The 24,015-nt window shown below is 49.5% G+C and overlaps 1 protein-coding gene across 1 annotated transcript in view; it reads right to left on the bottom strand.

Annotated features, from left to right (window-relative positions):
* inpp5a (inositol polyphosphate-5-phosphatase A) overlaps positions 1 to 24,015 on the bottom strand; it is a 112,709-nt gene that overhangs the window by 80,364 nt on the left and 8,330 nt on the right. The window contains 1 exon segment of the mRNA XM_076974252.1: positions 8,375 to 8,416. Within this exon segment, the coding sequence (XP_076830367.1) occupies positions 8,375 to 8,416 (42 nt within the window).

Genomic DNA, 24,015 nt, shown 5'->3' with positions numbered 1-24,015 from the left:
TTCATGTGCACGGAATCTCCCATCGATCTGTGTGTACTCTGGTGTACATCGTCTGTTAAATGGGCAAACATGGGAATGTACGTCGTAGTAAAGACATTTGTGCCATGTTACAAACCTAAATGTTAGTTACAGACCTGGAGAAGTCAGAAGTGGAAACTCCTCATGCAGGAAATATTGACATTGTGTACGCTTACCGTATAAAACACACAAATTTAATTATGCAATATACACATCATTTTACCACAGGTGAGGGTGGTCCCTGTGTGTCTGTGTATGCATTGGTGTGTGTATATGCACAGATGTTTATGTATATATGTGTGTGTGAGTGTATTTTTCCTAAATAGTTTCAAATCAAGCATAAAAGCATCTATTATATCTCCTCTGGCTTCCACAGTCCAAACCGGTGGACACTTAAAATGTTTTCCAAATGATCGCACATTTAGAGTTCCGGTTCATACCTGCAAGTTGACTTTAAAACACTAACTTTAGCATAAAGTAAAACAGAAGTGCTCAGTCCGCTGTCTAGCCCGGACAGTATCCGCCACTGACCTCCACAGACTGCTGAAGGCCACAGTTCTGAAACCGCCCCCCACACACACACACACACAACCCCCACCACCACGATACAAACCACTGTTTGTTCCGTTCGACCATAGGTGTGCCATGGCTAAAATGACTACACCTCCTATTTACATGTTCACACACACAACTTAAGCAAATGGAGTGAAAGCAGGACCCTGGCTGAACCTAAGCTCTACTAGATCCAAAATAACCCCTGCAGACTCACGGGGGGTAAGTGTGTGTGTGTGTGTGTGTGTGTGTGTGTGTGTGTGTGTGTGTGTGTGTGTGTGTGTGTGTATACATGCACACACACCGACATCAACATGGTCTCAGTGCTGCACTAATAACAGATGCTACCAGACAGATTTGGGCCATGGCCCCCAGCTGTGCTTTAATCCACATTGTCAATCACATCATGCAACCCACTAACACAACTCAGAAGTAGAAGCATGTGTGGCGCTACATCTCCAGTGAGTGGCTCGCTTTACTTCACGTTTGCCTGCGTTTTTAACTGCTCTCCTCTATTTGTTTTTGTTTCCACCACCCTTGTTGTCTGCCTGTGTAGAAGATGCCGCCATACACGCCTGCTCTACCGAGAACGCTGACTTTGTCCGAATGACCCCCGCGTAAAACTGAAGAAGTCTGCGACATGACAGAAGGTGGAAGAGACACTAAACAGAAAGAAAGCTTCGAGTTAGGACATCATAAAGTGACATTTAATTTTCTCCAAGTGTTGATGGTTTCCCATTCCACCCACTAGCTAACTAATCCCCAGCCCCAGCGCATGACGCCACAAAGCCAGCATGGCGAGAGTTAACTCCTCGTGTAGCCAGCTGCCACCAGTGCGGTCACTGGATGTCTCAACGAACTCAAAACCACACCAGCAAGTGTCCAGATTGGTTGGTGTCGTGTGGGGGAGAGCGCCAGTCCAATCACTCTTTTGGGCTCCTGGCCAGGGATGACACCGGCAGGAACTCTGCCAGCCATCAACCGATGATGCGATTCACACTTAGACCACTGAGCCATAAAGTGACATTGTTAAACAAATACAAATAAGAAAAATGACTAATAAAACATGACTTATTTGACACACTTCATGTGCCAGTGGGTTGGCCCGATCTTTGCGTCACCTTTCTGGCACACAGGTAACCAGAAGCTGGCGTTTGCCTGCACACTGATCACAGAGGCAGCAGTATCATCGGAGTGGGGGAGTGGATGTGCATTCCTGACACTTAGACACAGAAACTCTTACAGAAAAACATCCTCATGTTGGCCCATGAGCTCAACAATTTTTACTATTGTTTTGGGTTTTGGTTTTTCCCTGCTACCTTTTTTTCCTTTTACCTTTTATTTATAAAATCCACGAGCTTTGAAAGGAAAGTATAAACCCAAGAGCTATGAAAGGAAACTATCGTCCAAAAAAAAACCCCCACATTTACACCAGACGCTCTTAGCGAGAGCTACTTAAATATTTATCAGTATGAGAGCATGACTGCTCTCTGGGACTCGAACCCATGGCCTCTGTGTCAATGACTGTAAAGACCAGAGGCCTTAAATCTGATAAACACGTGTAAAAATTGTGTTCTGGCTGCAGTCCATCTACTTTTGCCAATAGATTAGGGAGGAGATGAGAGAGATGCTACACCTGCATGACTCCACCCTCAGTACCAACGACAAGAAGCTGCTAGACTCACACTTACTGGATTTCCTATCAAAACCCACGGGACAATAAAATGTATTTATGTCTTTGATGAGAGGAGACTATCACCTTTCTTGGCAGATGGATTTTGCAAGCCACACTTAAAACCTGAGTCTGGCATTCTCAGTCTTGCTTTCTTTTGTCACTGTGATCAAATCTTTCTGTTTGAAAGGGACTTAGTGGTTTCTAAAGGGTCAAAGGGGTTCAGGCAGTGTTGACGGAAATATGCTTGAGCAGATGATGCTTCAGCAGAAACATGTCTGCTCCAGCAGGAGCCTGAACCACTCATCCACCATAGGAGATAAGGAACTGCTTCATTTATGTTGAATTAACATCGACTTGAATATCACTTTAATGCATCTGAAAACTAAATGAATCACCACAGTTAAGAGATTAAATCTTACTGTACACCTAATTCCATGCCTAAACTTCATCCTAAAGGTTAAAGGACGTTCTAACCATAACCCTGTGGACAATCATGGGACATTCAACCAGTGGTTTTTTAGTAATTTGTGCATCTGTAGATAATCTATAATGTAACCTCCAGTACATTTTATTTCCTGTGTCCAGTGTCAGGATAGATGTGTGTGTGTTTATCCATCCAAGCATGACCATGTCACTAGTTCACAGTTTAGAGTTCTGCCAGTCAGCTGGGGTGTTGTCATTACCAGAGAGAGGGAGATGGAGAGAGAGAGAGAGAGTGAGAGAGAGAGAGAGAGAGAGAGAGAAAGAGAAAGAGAGAGTGCAAGAGAGAGAGGAAAAAAATACAGAGATTTCCATGACGTCATTCTTGTGAGGCCTGGCAAGTGCTTACAGGCCTTCCCTGATCACACACACACAGACAGACACACACACACACACACACATATACTAACATACGCGCATGCATACACACACGCACACACCACCACACACACACCACACACAGTCATAAGACAAAAATGACTAGCGGGCTTTTTTCTGCTAACCTCTCTCTGCATGGCACAGCAGTGTGTGTGAAATGCAGCTGACTGACATTCCAGCAAACGTGGGTCCCCCCCATCCAGCAACACCCAGCAACACCCAGCAGGGGTGACTGGGAATACACAGATCTGAATCCAACCCATTAAGTGCAGCACTGGCTATTGTTCCTGAGGTGGGAAAAGTGCATCATTCTCATCACACCCCACAGCAGAGGAGCAGATGGCACTGGGGACGGGGGGGGGACATGTCCCCTCCAGATTTATATTGACCCCATCCGAAATCTAGCATCTACAAGTATAAACGTATATATTGTACAGCTTGGTCCCCCTCACTTCAGAATTTCCATCTGCGCCGATGCCCCACAGCACACGAGTTTGGGAAGCTGCACTTACGCATCGATACGAAAAACATGGCGTCGTTTCAACGTTAACGTTAACGTGCACAGCCTTCCGAAAGACTCCACACTGCTTCAGTGACTCCACTGTAGGAGAAGCGGATAGAGATCCACTCGAACTGTAGCATCACCCTCACACGGCAGAGTGACCCCAGCATGCTCACCCTCCAGGAGCCACACTGCAGACCGAGTGACCCTAGCACACTCACCCTCCAGGTGCCACACTGCAGAGTGACCCCAGAACACTCACCCTCCAGGTGCCACACTGCAGAGTGACCCCAGAACACTCACCCTCTAGGAGCCACACTGCAGACCGAGTGACCCTAGCACACTCACCCTCCAGCTACTGGCACCCGCACAATGGAAAAGTGATACGTGATCCATCCAGGTTTATAAGTCAGCTTATAAACAAGTCCATCTAGCTGTAGGTATGAGTGAGCTGTGTCACTGCTGTGTTGGTGTAGGTGAGTGAGCTGTGTCACTGCTGTGTTGGTGTAGGTATGAGTGAGCTGTGTCACTGCTGTGTTGGTGTAGGTATGAGTGAGCTGTGTCACTGCTGTGTTGGTGTAGGTATGAGTGAGCTGTGTCACTGCTGTGTTGGTGTAGGTGAGTGAGCTGTGTCACTGCTGTGTTGGTGTAGGTATGAGTGAGCTGTGTCACTGCTGTGTTGGTGTAGGTATGAGTGAGCTGTGTCACTGCTGTGTTGGTGTAGGTATGAGTGAGCTGTGTCACTGCTGTGTTGGTGTAGGTATGAGTGAGCTGTGTCACTGCTGTGTTGGTGTAGGTATGAGTGAGCTGTGTCACTGCTGTGTTGGTGTAGGTGAGTGAGCTGTGTCACTGCTGTGTTGGTGTAGGTGAGTGAGCTGTGTCACTGCTGTGTTGGTGTAGGTATGAGTGAGCTGTGTCTCTGCTGTGTTGGTGTAGGTGAGTGAGCTGTGTCACTGCTGTGTTGGTGTAGGTGAGTGAGCTGTGTCACTGCTGTGTTGGTGTAGGTATGAGTGAGCTGTGTCACTGCTGTGTTGGTGTAGGTATGAGTGAGCTGTGTCACTGCTGTGTTGGTGTAGGTGAGTGAGCTGTGTCACTGCTGTGTTGGTGTAGGTATGAGTGAGCTGTGTCACTGCTGTGTTGGTGTAGGTATGAGTGAGCTGTGTCACTGCTGTGTTGGTGTAGGTGAGTGAGCTGTGTCACTGCTGTGTTGGTGTAGGTATGAGTGAGCTGTGTCACTGCTGTGTTGGTGTAGGTATGAGTGAGCTGTGTCACTGCTGTGTTGGTGTAGGTATGAGTGAGCTGTGTCACTGCTGTGTTAGTGTAGGTATGAGTGAGCTGTGTCACTGCTGTGTTGGTGTAGGTGAGTGAGCTGTGTCACTGCTGTGTTGGTGTAGGTGAGTGAGCTGTGTCACTGCTGTGTTGGTGTAGGTATGAGTGAGCTGTGTCACTGCTGTGTTGGTGTAGGTGAGTGAGCTGTGTCACTGCTCTGTTGGTGTAGGTGAGTGAGCTGTGTCACTGCTGTGTTGGTGTAGGTGAGTGAGCTGTGTCACTGCTGTGTTGGTGTAGGTGAGTGAGCTGTGTCACTGCTGTGTTGGTGTAGGTATGAGTGAGCTGTGTCACTGCTGTGTTGGTGTAGGTATGAGTGAGCTGTGTCACTGCTGTGTTGGTGTAGGTGAGTGAGCTGTGTCACTGCTGTGTTGGTGTAGGTGAGTGAGCTGTGTCACTGCTGTGTTGGTGTAGGTATGAGTGAGCTGTGTCACTGCTGTGTTGGTGGTGATATTGTGTCTCACCCAGCTAAGCTGCCACACCTCCCAATGTTCACCTGCACACATCTCCACTGCTGTGCTGATTGCTGATAGACTATCTTAAAAACTTCAATCTGCATCGCTGGCAGTGGATCAGGCCTTTCATAGGAAGACAGACTTTTAACTACACTACATTATGTATTACAGACTTATGTGTGTGCGTGCGTGTATATATACGTATCTATATGTGCATTTAGTAGTGTCAGTTGGGGTCAAGAGAGGAGTCTTGTGTTTATTTTTCTCACTGGGGAATTGAAGAAAGGGTCAGTTTAAACTTACAGCCCTGCCCCACGCACACACAAACATACACACTCACACAAACACACACAGAGTGCGAGAGGCAGATGGTGCATGTACATGAGAAGACTGAAAGGATTGGTCCAAAGTAAACAAAAACTGTCTCCATATTGCAGACTGGGTGAACACACAGCTACATTTGCTGTGATGAAAATCTGTACCAGCTGCCCCCTCACTACTGCCCCTCCCCATGTGTACCAGCTGCCCCCTCATTACTGCCCCTCCCCATGTGTACCAGCTGCCCCCTCACTACTGCCCCTCCCCATGTGTACCAGCTGCCCCCTCACTACTGCCCCTCTCCATGTGTACCAGCTGCCCCCTCACTACTGCCCCTCCCCATGTGTACCAGCTGCCCCCTCACTACTGCCCCTCTCCATGTGTACCAGCTGCCCCCTCACTACTGCCCCTCCCCATGTGTACCAGCTGCCCCCTCACTACTGCCCCTCTCCATGTGTACCAGCTGCCCCCTCACTACTGCCCCTCCCCATGTGTACCAGCTGCCCCCTCACTACTGCCCCTCCCCATGTGTACCAGCTGCCCCCTCACTACTGCCCCTCTCCATGTGTACCAGCTGCCCCCTCATTACTGCCCCTCCCCCATGTATACCATCTGCCCCTTCACTATAGCCCCTCCCCCATGTATACCAACTGCCCCTTCACTATTGCCTCTCCCCCATGTATACCATCTACCCCTTCACTACTGCCCCTCCTCCATCTGTACCGACTGCCCCCTCACTATTGCCCCTCCCCCATGTATACCATCTGCCCCTTCACTATTGCCCCTCCCCCATGTATACCATCTGCCCCTTCACTACTGCCCCTCCTCCATCTGTACCCACTGCCCCTTCACTATTGCCCCTCCCCCATGTATACCATCTGCCCCTTCACTATTGCCCCTCCCCCATGTATACCATCTGCCCCTTCACTACTGCCCCTCCTCCATCTGTACCCACTGCCCCCTCACTATTGCCCCTCCCCCATGTATACCATCTGCCCCTTCACTATTGCCCCTCCTCCATCTGTACCCACTGCCCCTTCACTATTGCCCCTCCCCCATGTATACCATCTGCCCCTTCACTACTGCCCCTCCTCCAACTTCCTCTCTCCATCTTCACTTTAATGTCACCATATGGATCAGCTTTGGATCAGCTGGTCAATTTTCTCAAAATAAAATGCTGGAAATCAGATTGACACACCAGCAACAAAAGCACATGTGCGCACACACACACACACACACACACACACACACACACACACACACACACACACACACACACACACAACACACACTCTGGACAGGTCAGTAGCAGATGGCAAGCAAAGAGATAAGGAGACGCAGGCTGCCTCTAATCTCTTCCTTTAATTAAACAGGAGCTGCCATACTTCCAGGAAAGTCTCCCTGCCTCTCCCTCCTCTCTCTCTCCTTTTTTTCTCTCCCTCCTCCTCTCTCTCTACCCCCACTTTCTCCCCCCTCTGGGAAGCAGATAACCAGCACTTAGACCATGAGAGAGTGAGTGGGCCACGTCTGCTGCCCCCCCCCCCCCCCCCACTCCAGGGTTTGATCTTCTCTCGGATGCCACAATAATATGAGCTAGCTCGGGGTCACCGGGGTCACCGTCTCTTTTGGTCCAGTTCTCATATGCGATGAGACTAAGCACAACCCCAGGTGAGCCCCAGAGGAAGACACCACCCTCACAGATCCCTGCTCCCTTAACCAGACCACCTGAGGGCCCACTGCACTCCTCTTTAACAGAACGGCCCATACGGCGAAACACCAATTCAGGTGGTATCAAAGATTTTAAAGATTCAGGAAGAGTCTAGGAAGGAAAAACAAAGTGAAAATTTAGATTCTGTGTTTGTTATTCAAATAAAACGGGGACTGAGGTTACCGACTGGAAAGCAGCTGGTTTTCATGAAATGTAAATGAACTGCTTTGCCAACTCAGCCAGGTCCTTAGTGATTTAGGCATTTATGTGTGTGTCTATCTATCAAAGCCTGCTTGACTACTGGTCTGCTGAGGTATTTACCAGAAACACACACACACACACACACACACACACACACACACACACACACACACACACACACACACCTTTCTAAAATTATGCTATAATTTTTATGCAAACCTTTTAGGAATTTCACACCTACTTCAAATATGGCTAACTGTTTATTATTTTTGCTAACTACAATATAATGACACCATGTCTCACACAGACAGCCACAAAGGTTGACACACATAAGCATACATACACACATATATACACGCGCACACGCACACACACACACTTGTCTTTTACTACCGAACTTCCCCCTGCAGTGGAAAAAGCTGTGGTTTCTCAGACACTTGCTGTCAGATTAAAGGTGAGATACGAAGGCAGGGGGGGGGAGAGGGGGGGGGGGGGGGAAGAGCGGGGGGGGGGGGGGGGGGGGTGATGCGTAAGCTGAATTGCAAAACTGAAAGCAGCACTTGTATCTGAGCAGTGAATCAGAACCAGGCCAGCAACATCTGCCATTAGACCCAGCTTGGTCCGCCACGCCACGCCCTGCTGCTGCAGCCTGACTCCTCCCATCCGGCAACTGGACTCCGCCCCTCCTGAAGCTGGACCACACCTCTTCTGAAGCCCAAACCCTCCCCTCTCTCCACAGTGCATGGTGTGGTGGGACTCACCTGGTAGAACTCCCTCAGCCAGGTCTTCTGCAGGTTGGCAGGCTGTAACGAGAGAAGAGAGAGAGGTGAGTGACGGGTGTCTCGCACACACCACGTTGTCATGACACGCTGCAGGACCGGGTCTCTCTCCACCACACAGGAACATGTTTAAACCTCAAGCACGAACACGCAGGAACACACAGCAGGTCTTTTCACACTCAGGCTGAAACATTTCTCCATTAGAAAGACGTTGCAGGTGTGTGGTATCTTGTGGCCTGAACCGGGTCGCTGATGAATGGTGGTGGGTGGGCTACAGCCAGTTCATCTACACCCATAAACATGTATAAGACGTGTATTATTAAAATGGCCTGTGTGTGTTGGTTCAGGGGAGCCAAAGTGTGTGGTGAGCGCAGTATGAATCTGTATGACAGTAGTGAACCTTCTGGATAACCAGATCATGACATGCCACTGTGATGGCAACATGAGGTCAAAAGGGGCATGACTGCAGAGTCGTGTGTTCAGGGCAGCCAGTGAAGTGCAGTGTGGGCGGGGCTTGTGGGCGGGGCTTCTTGTGGGCTGCTTTCATGATGAGCAGCAGCTCATGGGCAATGGAAACATACAAAGAAGCATGCAGGCCAAGGCCTGGGTTATTCACACCTCTGATACCCTCAGCTTACCAAGGAGGGAGAGAGTTAGAGAGAGTGTGTGTGCGTATGTGTATGTGTGCGTATGTATGTGCAGGTGTGCGTGTGTGTATGTGCAGGTGTGTGTCTGTGTGTATGTGTGTGTGTGCGTATGTATGTGCTGGTGTGTGTGTGTGTGTGTGTGTGTGTGTGTGTGTGTGTGTGTGTGTGTGTGCGTATGTATGTGCAGGGGTGTGGGTGTGTGTGTGTGTGTGTGTGGGTGTGTATAAGTGTATCTTTAGGAGTGCTCTTACGCTACGCTCCTGAGATGCCTTCAAACTGCCCCGTGTGAGTCAGTGCTCCCCCGTATCCTCAGACCGTCCCTCCCCAACAAGCAGAACACTCTGGGACCGTTCCCATAGCAACCAGCTCCAAAACATAAAGTGCTGCCTTTGCACCTGCTGCAGCAGAAGCCCTGAACAGCCCTAGTGCAGCTATTAATAGCCCACGAGCAGCCGCTCTGCCCCGTGCTGCAACACCCTGCCCCGCCCCCACCTGCCCCGTGCTGCCCCACCCTACCCTGCCTGCCCTGTGCTGCCCCGCCCTGCCCCACACAAGACTCCGGCCTGACCCAGTCCACTATTTCCAGGGCTGAGGAAAAGCTAAACAAGGAGTGGCAAACAAGAGCAAAGATGGGCCGAACAGCGGCGGAGAAGAAAAGCCCCTTCCCATGCGCGCACACACACACACACACACACACACTGCAGACCACAGGACTATATAAGGACATCAGAACTGAACCTCGTTATTAGTCAGGGTCAGGGAGAGAGCTTAAATTGGTCATGCACTAAATACACTAAATATGGACAGTAGTTGAAGACATGCGGAGACATGTAGGGTCCTGCTGATGCACCTGTACCTCGTCTGGCTCCCGCTAGTGTGCATGTCTCCTGTCCAGAGGACAGAACAGCATACAGGACAGAAGCCCTGGCATGGGTCTGCCTGTCACCAAGAATTAAGGGGATTAAGCCAGACCATTAATTCTCGGACTGCGCGTCCGCGGTACACGTGGGTTCAGAGTCATGAGCATAAGCGAACGCTCAGAAAACTGAGGAACATTCGCTCCGCTCTCCAAGAACTCCATCATGGACTGGGAATGGGTGCCACAGGAAGGCCACAGTGTGTTCAGGTACCACAGAGAGCAGGCCAGGCACTCAGCTCGTCACGGAGAGTGGATGTGGGGAGGAAAAGCAAAAGCCCACAGCTTCATGTGGCTTGGTGAGGCAGATGAGAGGAAACACAACCCGAGAAACAGCAATAACTCAACCACAACGTAAGACTTAATATCACCGGGAATTTGGAATCGTTTAATGGCGGGAACTAGAGTCCCCAGTGTTGCTTTTGATATGTTCCACACTTCCAAAGAACACATATCTAGAAAGCCACACCTCTGCCTTGTACATCAGAACATGTCACAGGCTCAACATGCATGTTTGTTGACCTTTTCTTTCTGTAAACTAGGGATGACACAAAGTGGATCGAGTTTCTAACATCTAAAACTGCATCATCCTTCAACACTCCCTTCAAACTTCCTACACATGATTCACAGATCAGGTTTCAAGATGTTTGGCTCATAGAGGCAGCTAGAAGCCTAAATGAGAAGAAGGAGGTCTCCCTACACACACACACACACACACACACACACACACACCACATGTGAATGAAATGCAGGTGTAAGTTACAAATTAAAATGGCTAGTGATAGTCACTTCATAGGGAGTTTTTCCTCGCCACTGTCGCCTTTGGCTTGCTCATTAGGGTTCTGGACCCATAGTATTGTTAACCTTGTAAACCCTGTAAAGCTGCTTTGCGACAACTTGAGTTGTTAAAAGCGCTATACAAATAAACTTTGATTGATTGATTGACTTCAAATATATAAATACAGAGTCCAAAAATATACATACGTATGCAAACAGTAATATTTCAGGGTTTTTATTTCGTTTTCACTGGAGAGTGGTGGTGGTTTGCAGCTCAGAATCTGAATTAATGTTTCTTACAAATGACCATCTGGCATCAGTAAGACCCCATTTTAAATTAACACACGGATACTGCAGAACTAAACCTGTTCATTTACGTAAATCAGAGACAAAATGTGAAAGAAAATCATACATGAGCATCTGTACACCAAAATTCATAACAGATTCACAACCACAGCACCAACAATATACTGATGATTCCTGCTTATGCAGAAGTGGCATTACTGGGCACATACAGGTACAGCAGAAAGGTGGGAGTGTTAGCATTAAACACCAGTGACCTCCCACAGGTCAGTGCAGGGGGGGAGGGGGGGGGGGGTGCTCTCCTCCACACCCAGTGTGAGGGGGGGGGGGGTAGAAGTAGGCCCCCCTCCCTCCAGAGAGCCCTGCAAATCAGGTCTGCACCCTCGCTCCGAGCGCAAGTTAATTTGCTGCTAATTAGAGATCTGACTCCACTGAAGGAGGGTATAATTAGCACGGTCTTCCTCAGCTCTGCTGCCAACACGTCACGTTGTCTCCCTCATTTCCTCCATCCATCTGGCCCAGTTTTCCCCACCGCAGGGAACTGAAGACTGAACTCGATCTGAGCCCGAGCCGCCCTCAAGACAGCGGAGAGTGTGTCTGCAGGAAGCACTCAAGAGTCTCAAGCACTCTAAAATGAATCAATACAACAACTTACACTCACCAAACCCAAATCATTTAGAGCACTCTCTCTCTCTCTCCTCTCTCTCTCTCTCTCTCTCTCTCTCTCCCACACACACACACATCGAAACAAAGAGAAAGAGAAAATACACACTATGCTACTGTATTGACAAACACTCATTTATACATTTGTGAGTAACACAACTGGTTTAGACAAGTGCTACAATAAAATAGTACAAACTGATCACTGAGATGCAGAGATGGAGTGAGTTGGAGTGAGATGGAGAGAGATGGAGTGAGAATGAAAGAAGTGTGTGTGAACTGGTTTGTTCTGTATATCCACTGCTTGGGGGTAAATATGATCCCAACATCTTGTGAGGATGTTGTGATCCCTCCCAGCAGATGTGAGAGGACACAGCAGTGGGACACGAGGCCACCTCCACACCTCCGCACCACCTCCGCACCTCCACACCTCCACACCACCTCCGCACCTCCACACCACCTCCGCACCTCCACACCTCCGCACCACCTCCGCACCTCCACACCACCTCCACACCTCCGCACCACCTCCACACCTCCGCACCACCTCCACACCTCCACACCACCTCCACACCTCCGCACCACCTCCACACCTCCACACCACCTCCACACCTCCGCACCACCTCCACACCTCCGCACCACCTCCACACCTCCGCACCACCTCCACACCTCCGCACCACCTCCACACCTCCGCACCACCTCCACACCTCCACACCACCTCCACACCTCCGCACCACCTCCGCACCTCCACACCACCTCCGCACCTCCACACCACCTCCGCACCTCCACACCTCCACACCACCTCCGCACCTCCACACCACCTCCGCACCTCCACACCTCCGCACCACCTCCACACCTCCGCACCACCTCCGCACCTCCGCACCACCTCCGCACCTCCACACCACCTCCGCACCTCCACACCTCCGCACCACCTCCGCACCTCCACACCACCTCCGCACCTCCACACCTCCGCACGGCCTTTATCGTCATGTCTGCTCAGTGAAAGATCAAATGTGACTGCTCTGTGCTCCACCCACAGGGGCGCAGGCCGGGCTTCTGGTGCCGTTGCTGTATCAGGACATCACAGAAGACAAGGGACAAAGCAGCAGACAGGGTCCACATATGTGGCCATGGTCCACCCGGTCCAAGCACACTGCGTACTGCTGCGTCTGAGCGTCTGCCGCGGACGCTTTGAGATCTGTGGCGTGAAGCGGCTAACTGCGGACGCTTCCAGCACGGAGCTCCTTTAAGTGATCTGCTGTGAAGCACACGGCCACTTGTCCTAGAAGTTTCAGCTGCACCGAGGAGTGATGACTACCCTTCAGAAACAGCGTGCCCTAATCACTCACCCATACACTGCCCCAACTAACAGCAGGGGAATGATTCAAAGTGCTCTTGGCCATTCTGGCTGGGTCCAACCTCATTCAGCGTGGGAACCGAGCAGCGGAGTGAAGCCAGCCCACGGGGGGCAGGGTCAGCTCCATCAAAGTGTTGGCACGAGCGATGCCTGCTCCCCAGAGTGTCCTACCCTGGAGTTCATGCCACTGTTGGCTCAGTGACAGGTTAACTGGAAAACAACACGCTCCATTGCGATCAGCCAATGGCAGTCAGTTCAGTTTCAAATGACAGCACACGGATTTGGGGAAAAGGTGACCTCTCTTCTGACCATACGATAGACATCAGCTCGACACTCTTTACGTCAGGATCCAGTAAGGACATGGACGCACGGTGTTATCAGGTCATTACAAAAGCATGACACACCTGCAATCGGTCGAGAGTCTAAACAGATACGTTTCCTGGGAAGGTTTTCAGCTGGGTTTATCATCCGAGGGTGAAGAATGTAGGACTCAGCACCAGGTCATGGTAATCAAGCCTGTCTTACTGCATTAGCGTCCACAGGCCCGTCTTACTGCATCAGCGTCCACAGGCCCGTCTTACTGCATCAGCGTCCACAGGCCCGTCTTACTGCATCAGCGTCCACAGGCCTGTCTTCCTGCATCAGCGTCCACAGGTCTTCAGTGGGCTTCCTAATGTTTATTTCACAAATGTTATTTTTAAACAATATGGCCAAATATGTAGCGTGAGATAAAAGGGTGCCTAAATTTAGCCGTCATAAATTTAGCCAATTTAGCCACTACAGTTCCTTACAAAAATTCTGATTTGCTAAATCAAGCTTGATTCCCAAAACAGATGTTAGAACGAGACTTCCAAGAACGCGAGGCAGTAAAACATAATAAATGTGATAATGTCTGGTTAATGTAGAGTAAAGTTTACCCAGAGCTTACACCATAAGACTCTGGTAAAGTTAGTTTCAGTTTGAATAATCATTAAAGAAAGCCCAACAAATCGCACATGCTAATGGTCTAGAACCAAGGACACGTCCCTATACACCATGAAACTACTCAGGCAAAAGAGCAGTCTGGACGTCTCCAGCAGGGTGTCTTCCCAGTCTCACGACCACAGGAGTGGGCAGCAGAATTAGCACTTGACTTATCCTCCATTTTAACACTGCCATCCTGGAGGGTAAAAACTGAAGAAAGGCCTCCTCACAGATTAATGCAGCATCTACTAATTTACACACAAACACACACACACACACACACACACACACACACACACACACACACACACACACACACACACACACACGGAGCGCTGTAAACAAACAGCGGGTAGCTCTCCATCACTCTCCAGCCCTCTCAGCAGCTGTTTGCTGTTGCCTGGTTACCTGAGGACTGAGGCAACCCCAAAAGAGCCGTGTGTAAACGGGGTTGGGGGGAGGGGGTAGCAGAGAGAAACAGAGGAGCAGAGGGCAACAAAAGGAGTACTGAGGAGAGAGAGAGAGAGAGAGAGAGAGAGAGAGAGAGAGAGAGAGAGAGAGCATATATCAAGAGAGCTGGAGGCATGAAATAGAGAGAAACAAACTGCCCTGACTAGCACTTAGCAAGCTGGCTAGCAGGCCATCACTCCACAGAACACCCAGAGATCACTATTACTACATGTGTGACTTGTGATTTCTGACCTATGCTCAGTTCTCGGACCGTAGCATAGCCAGGTATGGAAGCAACAAAAGTTTTAAACATACAAGTCAAAGACCGGCACTTAAAAGAGTTGAACAAACCCTGCAGCTGAGCAGTCGAACAACCCACACTCATCACAATCACACTCAACACTGCCACACTCATCACACTCAACACACTCAACACACTCATCACTGCCACACTCATCACAATCACACTCAACACTGCCACACTCATCACACTCATCACAATCACACTCAACACACTCATCACTGCCACACTCATCACAATCACACTCAACACTGCTACACTCATCACAATCACACTCAACACACTCATCACACTCAACACTGCCACACTCATCACAGTTTACCTCAAATCTACTCCTATCTAGTATCTCCTCCCTTAACTAATCACACATCTGTCATGGATTGAAGATGGCTTTATTATTCTAATCCAAAGTGAACACTAGTATATTAACTAAATATGTAACTTATAATTAAGTAACCAATAAAGTAGCTAATATGTCAGTATTGCATTCTGGAAAAGATGCTTAAAATTTACATTATCCATGTCAGATTTTTTTCATTCAGGTCTATAGCGTTTGTCAGGTAATCTGCGTTCAGGTCTATAGCGTTTGTCAGGTAATCTGCGTTCAGGTCTGTAGCATATGGCAGGTCAGTGGATCTGACACTGGCATAGACATCCAGCCAGCCCACTCACAGAGTGAGACCGGCATGAGGAAGGGAGTCCATGCTACAGGTGTCCCACTAAAAATACCAGCAGAGCAAGGACAGGGAACTCTATATGGGGCTTGAGAGAGGAACGGGGATAAAGAGGGTGGGGGGGTAGGAGGGAGAGAGAGAGCAAGAACAACTGGTGTCTTTCCTTGTTTGGACTGTGATGGAGCCTCTCCACTGAATGCTTGGCAGCTGTGAGTGAGTGAGGGAGGACATGTTGGGGGAGGGGCAGAGAGATAGGACATTATGCAGCTCTCATCAGGGGTCACTCATTATAGAACTAATTAGGCCACGGAGACTCCGAGGACAGCTAGAATTAATCAGTAGACCTTAACCACTCCTCCAGAGATACGAGGACAAGGAGGAAGAGAATGTCAGAGTAAGATCAGCAGACCCAAGAGACCATGCACACACACACACACAAACACACACACACACACACACACACACGCACAGTAAACATACCTACTATCAATACACTAAGCTCAGTGTCATTAGTACAGGATATGAAAACACACTTAGCCTAATTGAGGTTTGCTCTTCAGGAAGTGAGCATGGAAAAGTAAACCCACCTTTACTCGCCAGCAAACACTCTTTGTTAGTGACAGCGTTGATACTTCAACGTGCCTGCCTACCACCTGTAGAGCCCAAAGAGGGAGAGGGAGGATTCAACCAAGAAAACAGGTCTCTCGAGATCTGCACTGCCACATTAACACACCGGCTTCATTAGATGGTCATAAAGGTTCATAAAGTTTCATAAAAGTCTTACTAGATTATTATATTTTTTTCTATTTTATGGCCTCTTTTCCACACCCTGCTCCGAACACGTTCAGAAAAACCGGCAGCAGCTCTGACAGTCCGCCCCCTGTGAGACGCCTGAAGCCACTGCAGACTTCAGAAGGGCCAGCAGGACCGGCCGGGGCGCTCCGTCAAGCCGGCTCCGGCTCCCTGAAGAGCCGCGGGCCACGGACCCGCCGCTCAGAGCCGGGGGCGGCGTGAGGAGCCTGCAGCGCGGGACATGGAAAACAGGCATAGAAGGGACCCTGTCATAACAACATCAGAGAGGCAGCTGGGACCAGACCGCAATATCAGAGGGGCGGCCGCGCCTGCCCGCTTCCTGGTGTCCTTCTACGCTAAACAAGCGAAGCAGATGTGGGGGCCGCAGACCAGCTCGAGGTCCGTGGTCCGCCGCGCTTCAGACAGGGGGGGGCACGCCCGTGTTTGCTCGTACATATGGATGCATTATTAGCATTAAGAAGAGTATTGCATTGAATAATATAATTGTGGATTTTCTTGTGGTTGACTTTGAAAGTAAATTTTTTCTCATTCGATCTTAACCCAGGAAAAGTCCCAGAAGGCCGTTCACCCAGCACACAGTGCAGACTTGTGAGGTCGAGTTCCAAACGAGCTCTCCAAGCTCAGTGAACAGGGCTCATGTTATGCCTTGCATAAAGTTTCCAAAGTTGGGCTTCGCAGTGAATTCACCCAGCGCTCAATTATCCACTCACGCTGTGCTATACATCAGCCAGTCCTGGTTCCCCAGTAACTACGTCTGAATGCTGCAACAGAATCGGGGGGAAGGGAGTGCCCTTTCAAAGACAAGTTGTCTGCCTTCCTTCTGGTAAGAATCACTGCAGTAGCGCAACTGTCAGCACTACTGCCGAGCTCATGAGGGTCAGCCTCATTCAGACTCTCTCTTCCATGACATGCCTGCCCCAAACACACACATACACACACGCGCGCACCCGCACAGAGACACGCGTGGATCCACACAGAGACAGGTTCCAGAAAGATGCTGCAGGCTGAAGGAAGTTGTTCTTGGGCAGATAAGGAAGGCAGAGCCAGGAAATCCCCACGGTGGAATGTCAGTGCCGGCAAAGCAGGACAAAGCAACGGCCCTTTGGCTCGGAGCGGCAGTGCGCTCGCACGCGTGCACACGCACCGACACACAAACATACCGCCTAGGCCACGCCGTCCTGACCGCTCAAGCGCTGTAAGTCTTTCATAAACATCGGCCTGCTCCTCGTCACGAAGCCGTTGCAGGGGCTTCTTCAAAAAGAGTGCGGCACGCTGGAAACCGGGAACTAGTTCTTGTGAAACATCCACAAGGAAAAAAACAGCCATCAGAACCAGTCGAGCGTTCTGGTGCTGTGGCGGTGACCCTGCTCAGAAGACACGCGGCCCTGACACCTGACGAGAAAGGCTTGTGTGTGGGGGAGGAAGCTCTCTTTCCCACGCATGTTCTCCCTCAGGAAAATTCACACTCGGCTGAGAGTGTGAATTTCTCCAACTTTGGAACTTGTCCAACTTAGGACATGTTTGCTGCTGCCGTGGGGCCCCGTCGGTGGATCGGGGACTCTGTGAGGCCCTGGGGTTCCAGCGGACCAGTGTGGGACTCGATGTGGTCTGAGGGGGAGCCTCCAGCCCCAGGTCAGGGGCGACCCTGTTTCTGTCATTCAACAGCGAGGAGGAGAGGGAAGCTCTCAGAGCGACACCCACTGCCCCATGTGTGCTGAGCACCTCTGAACATCACTTTGCCCTCAGCCATTTCCTCCGTGGCATTACCACAGCCAAGTCATGTTTACTGAACTGCTTTATCTGTTGACCAAGTCTTCTCCTTTCATAGGAGACACAAGTCAAATATGTTGTGGCTAGTAGCTAGCATAAGTATGATTACTATGATCAGATCACTCACGTTGAAAGGAAGAAAGAAAGAAACAATCAAAGGAACAAAAAAGAAAGAAAATAAAAGGCTTGTTTAGATTTCTAGACTGTATGATACATCCTGTGGTGAGTCGAAGACTCTGAGGTAATGACCCTAAGGTAAATTAAGACGTTAACTAAGTGACTTATCCAAAATAAAGGGATGGGAGGCTGAGTAGACAGAATTCACTGGCGTAACGGAAACAGAATCAGGCCAACAAATTTACATGTAAAAGCTGTGCTATTTTCTCCAGTTTGAGATCCCAATAGCCTGCCTACTAGTGTGAACAGGCCTCGGGAATAAGTGTGTTCCTGTTTAGAAATGAGAGAGAGAGAGAGAGGGAGGTAAAAAGCAAGGACAGAAGGAAGAAGATATAAGGACTGTGTGCACAGGAGGGATCAGTTACGGCAGTCCACAATCATCCCTGTGCAGTTTATCCAACTGTGTTACGTCAGGAAAACTCCTTCCCCCCGCACCAGCCCCACATGGAACTACACACACTTGAAGCTTTTGTTTTCCACTTAGCAAGAAGACGAACGCCCTGCCTCGCTCGACAGAGCTGGCCGTAAACAGGAAATGGTTACGAGAGATGTTACGCCCGGGTTTCGCGCTTCCTTTGAGCTACAACCGAGCACCTTCCATCATCAGAGGAGTCCTCGTGTTAGTCATTCAGAGGCTCGTCCGCACGGCGACCCCGCGGCCCCGGCCCTGCGAAGCCGTCCATCCGTCTGTCCGCACGCCTTCCTCTCTTTCTTCTGCTCCCTTATCTCCTGGGCTTCTCCTCAGCACGCCATCCTGTTTCCACCGGGGCAGGACGAACGGCGTCTCACTCGGATGCTCAAGACGTTTCACAGGCCATCCCGTTCGCGGGGCAGGGGTGATATCTCTGTAATTGGGCTTTTCCTGCCTGGGAGAGTGAGGACACGACAAAGAGTTTGACAAACCGAGAGGAAGAACCCTGTGATTCTGTTTAAGGTGGACGAGAGGAAGTCAAGAAAAGTGGATGGTGACCAGAGGCAGACTGTGGAGAACTAATACGGGACTGCACCTAGTTTTAATAATAATGATTGGTGCTGCTGCATGCGTTTCAATGGCGGCATCTACATATCTGGGCCTCAATATGCTTCGTGAAAGAACACAAGCTGTCCCAGCACTGCTTATCTCCTGAGAGGTCCCTAAAGCTCACCAGCATGGAGAACAGGGACCATTAGTCGCTGACTACGGGGAGTTCACTTCGAAAGCAGGTGCATCACACCTTCCAGGACATCTGGTTTTCCAGAACACCTCATCTCTCAGAACATCAGCAGTGGGCAAAAGCACTCAGGTGTTCCACTACCAGCATTTCAGCAGAAGAGATCTAGCGCAAAACAAGGTGCCTCTGAACCAGTCTGGGTTACTGGTCCTGCTGGGAGCTCGGCCCTTCTGCCAGAGCGGGCGCACATGGCATGTACACGGTGTTTGGCGGGCCCTCTGCACTACGCATGCACACTCGCACAAACACATCGGTTTCTCATGAAGCCAAATCCACATTACAAACCTCGCCAAATTAACCCAGTCAGTGGATTACTAAGGTTCTAGATCTCCTAGATGAGGAAGATCAGGATTCCTAGATCAGGATTCCTTACATCAGCAACACACTGATCTGCATTTATGGGAAAAAAAATTATTCACATTTGCATAAGGGTGCCACGCTATTGGTGAACTCTAATCTCAGAGATGACTGATTCTGAAAAATGTTTTTAGCAAATTAGAGACATTCCACACCAACGTGGGGGGGGAAAGGTCATTTTTGTTCAAAACCTGAACTCTGAAAATGTGCATTCTAGTAAGGTGTGTGATGGCTTATGGACAGGGTAACAGGATGAGAGAGGCGATACTTCAAAGCCCCTTGATTAGACGCACTGTAATGGGCATCTCAATGGGTTTTTACATTTTTGTTTAATCTTTTTTTTTATTCATTTTGAAATGAAAATGATACAAAGTTTAAAAGGAGAATTTACTCTGACAGCGACATGCACACACCCTGCCCAGACAATGTGTGCAGAGTCCAGTAAACAGCGTTAGACACGCATAAACAGGAAGAGAAGGACAAAGTGTTGTCTAATCTTTAGGCACCAGATGAGTCAATGGACACTCCCCCACATCAATGTATAAACTCTCTGTCTCTCACATACACACATACACACACACACACACACACACACACACACACACACACACACACACACACACACGTGCACACACACACGTGCACACACACACGTGCACACACACACGTGCACACACACACGTGCACACACACACAGCAACCGAGGCAGATGTTCATGGTAATAAAGGGGTGACAAGAGCCTACAAATGATGAGTGGATTAGAAAATGGTCCACACACGGCCTAGCAGAACTGACACGGACACCATCACTACATCAGGTTGAATGTCAGACATTGTCAGCCATGACCAAATATAGAAACACAATCACAAAGCATGTCTAGACACAGGAGACTGACTGGGAAGAACAGTTTGACTGTTACTGCTACTGGAATCATTTGAGCCAGTGCTGGTTGCATAGACATGAAAATGCCAATACAAATGCTAAAAATCAGACACAAAGGACTAATTTGAGTTTGTTTGTTTCGTTTTTTTTTTATTGGATGGATTCTTTTTTGGTTGTTTGGTATTTTTGTTTATTTTTAAAGAAGAAATAAAGCCATTATTCTATACACTATTCTTCTAAAAGCCACTATTTTCAAGAGTACACCATATATCATAATAGTAATATGGTAAAATGGTAATAAGAATTTCAAAGCAGTCGTGAACATAAAGTTCTCCCTTTCAAAAGCAACACTGTGATGGGACTCGTCGAGCACATGTTCAGCCTGCTCTCAGTGTGTGTCTCAGAACAAAAGAAGCAAAGAAGAGACCTCCTCTCCAAATCAGAGACAGCAGCAACCCAAGAGTGTGAACTTTGACCTCTCAGCCCACTCAGAAGTCACCAGCATGCCATGTTTTACACTCCAACCAGGGCCAGGGGCCAAAATCGGCTTCTAAACAGCCCAGACTGAATCATAACAGTATTACAGAGCACCAGTAAGTATCAAAACATTTAACGCTCGTGATCTGTGCTTGCACAAAACACACATCACCAGTTGCACGTGACTGTAAGCAAGTCGTGGTTCCATAACCTGCTAATCAAATCTGACTCAGAGAAAACGGACTGGAACTCCAACAACCCTCTGAGCATTATAATGCGATAATGAGTCTGGCAACAAAGAAACACACTACACAAAAAAATGCTCCTGAAATCTTATTTCACAGACACAGACGTGCACACAGATGTGCACACAGGCTGAGGGTTCAGGACTAAAGCCTGGGGAGCCTAAAATCAGGGAGACGTCAGGAGCTGTGAAGACCCCGGAGAACTCATGAGGGCTCGTGAAGTCTCAGGAAATCTCAGGAGGACTCACCAAGCTTTGGGGTCTTTGAACCCATTGAACTGCCTCTTCCTTAGCTATTAACCAAAAATTAAAGCCAAAGTAGCAGTAGCACACAGAAAAGCTTCAGCCAAACCTCTCTGAATCTAGCTGTTAGCTAAATAGCTTAGAGCTCTGTATGCCTTCTAGTGTAAGTAAGGAGCCATTCTCACTCTAATGATGTTTTGGTTTTTCCAGAGAACCATTTGGTGAACGGAAATTAAGGTATGTCAAAGTTTATCCTGCAGGTATGCGCGTATATAGTATTTGTTTATTTAATACATATTTGTTCCCAAATGACAATGAATCTGCTGAGAGGTTAAGGATGCCTGACATACCACAATGATCCTGACTCATCTGCACTACAAAACGCTACACAAATCACACACACAGATAGAGAGAGAGAGAGAGAGAGAGAGAGAGAGAGCTCAGTGAACAAGGGGGGAGCAAAGTAGCATAACGTAGCTTTGTCCTGGGCTGCTTTTACAAGATCTCGTTTAGCGGCGGGCAAGTGGCAGAGCTCGTAAAAAGCAGGCCGGGCCGTACTTCCCCCAGCGCTAGACATTTACACTCGGAGAAGGGGAGCAATAACACGCTTTCCATCTGTCAGCTCACAAAACACCCCTGAAACCACACAGGCGACGGCTGTAAGCAATAGGACTACTGTTCTCTTGATTGATGAAATGGTCGGTAATCTTCCACATGGCCTGCCCGGGGATGACTGGAGCTATATACAGTGCTGCGGAATCTAAAAGAGCGCAGTGTTGCTTTTTAATGTTTGCACTGATTACTCTAGACAGCCTGACGTCGTTTTTAAGGCTCCCAATCACAGCAGCTGCCATGACACTTGATATCACTCTGCGTGTGCTGCAGCTGTCACGAACAACGCTGGCCTCACTCTCCACCATCACGTCAGCCTGCCAGCGAACCCTGCCGGCCAGCTGCGGGCCATCAGGGCATCGGCGTTTTATCGCAAGGCCTTCCCTCCGCGCTAGGACCCACCCCCACCTCCACCCCCACCCCAACCTCCCTGCAGGGGGACCAAGGGCAGACAGCAGAGGAATGGAAGCTATGAGCAGAGTTTCAAAGAACATGGGGCTTGGAGCTGGAAATGAGGCCGGCGGGTTTGAGTCGAGAGGACGCCTCCATGCCACGGAGCGCAGAAGAGGAGCACGACGGGTGAGGAGAGGGGGTTCTGGGCCGTGTCCCCGTTTTCACAGGCCCAGTTTCTCTCCATGTCCCATATGTGCTCTAAGCAATGGAGGGAGGCAGCGTGGGCGTACGTGTGGAAGCGCAGCCCACGCCGTCTGCACAAACTTGCTCCAGATCTTTCAGGTGCCCAAATAAAACGCAGTTCGGTTGAGCGGCGGAGGACGTTAACGGGGAGGGGGAGACGTTTACCTTCTCTGGAATAGGCCCAGAGGGAAACTCCCTCGTGTGGAATGTGCTCAGCCGTGCCGTTTCAGTCTAACACAACAAAACACACACGCTTCGGGAGACCGCAAAAAGTAGCAATGCAAACACAGACACACACACTCCACCTCTAGTTCTCAATCAAACCCCAGACAAAAAGACAATGGAACATCTAAGACGTCAGCGTGAACTCCAACAAGATTGAGGAAGTGGGGGGTTTTTCTCTCTCCTTCTATCTTTCTTAAAATAGAGCCATGGTCTGAGTCATTAGTCAGAGTGACAGGGTGGAAGGGTGGTTCTGAGGGCAAGCCCGGCGCCTTCTGCTGGAAAAGGATGTCTTTAGCTGAGAAGCTCCACTGTCCGGGGTTAAAAATAGGGCCCTGAATGAAGGAACAGGGGCCACCACAGCTGCTGTATTGTTTCAGAGGGGAAAATGGAAAACAGTCACCGGTAAACAGCGTGGTGCCGATAACCTTAGTTTTGACCAGCAATTCCCGGCAGCTTATCACAGATCTTTGAGGCCCACAAAATTCAAACGGTAAAGACCTGAAAGCACCTGCTGCACGTCCCGCTCATCCAGTGGGGGTGCCGTGCACTGGCCGGCCGCACACGGGTCTGGGCCCAGGAGCCGCGGTCCGCAGGGAGCAGCTACACACAGACACCTCCACCCAGCCTTCAAACGGCACCATCCCAGCAGCAGAAAGACAGCCGCCCAACTACTCCACCCCTTCCGCCTTATAAGGTAACCTTCAGCATTTAGTGGAAATTCTGGACCTATTCTAGGCGCGATTCCAGAAGTACTCGGAGGCTTTTCCACTCGTCATTGCAGAGCAGTAGAGCCAGCACAGTGGAAACGCCACGCCTGAGTTTGACAGGCTCCGCCCACTGAGGGGTGGACCCTCCGCTCAGAACCAGAATCAAGCGCCCAATCAAGGCACGCACCTACCTGGAGACACCGGGACTTAATGAGTTCTTCCCT

This window comes from Brachyhypopomus gauderio, chromosome 15 (assembly GCF_052324685.1).
Source record: "Brachyhypopomus gauderio isolate BG-103 chromosome 15, BGAUD_0.2, whole genome shotgun sequence".
In the NCBI taxonomy this organism is placed as follows: domain Eukaryota; kingdom Metazoa; phylum Chordata; class Actinopteri; order Gymnotiformes; family Hypopomidae; genus Brachyhypopomus; species Brachyhypopomus gauderio.
Note: the sequence above shows the minus strand (reverse complement) of the source record. Positions and strands in the feature narration are given on the sequence as shown.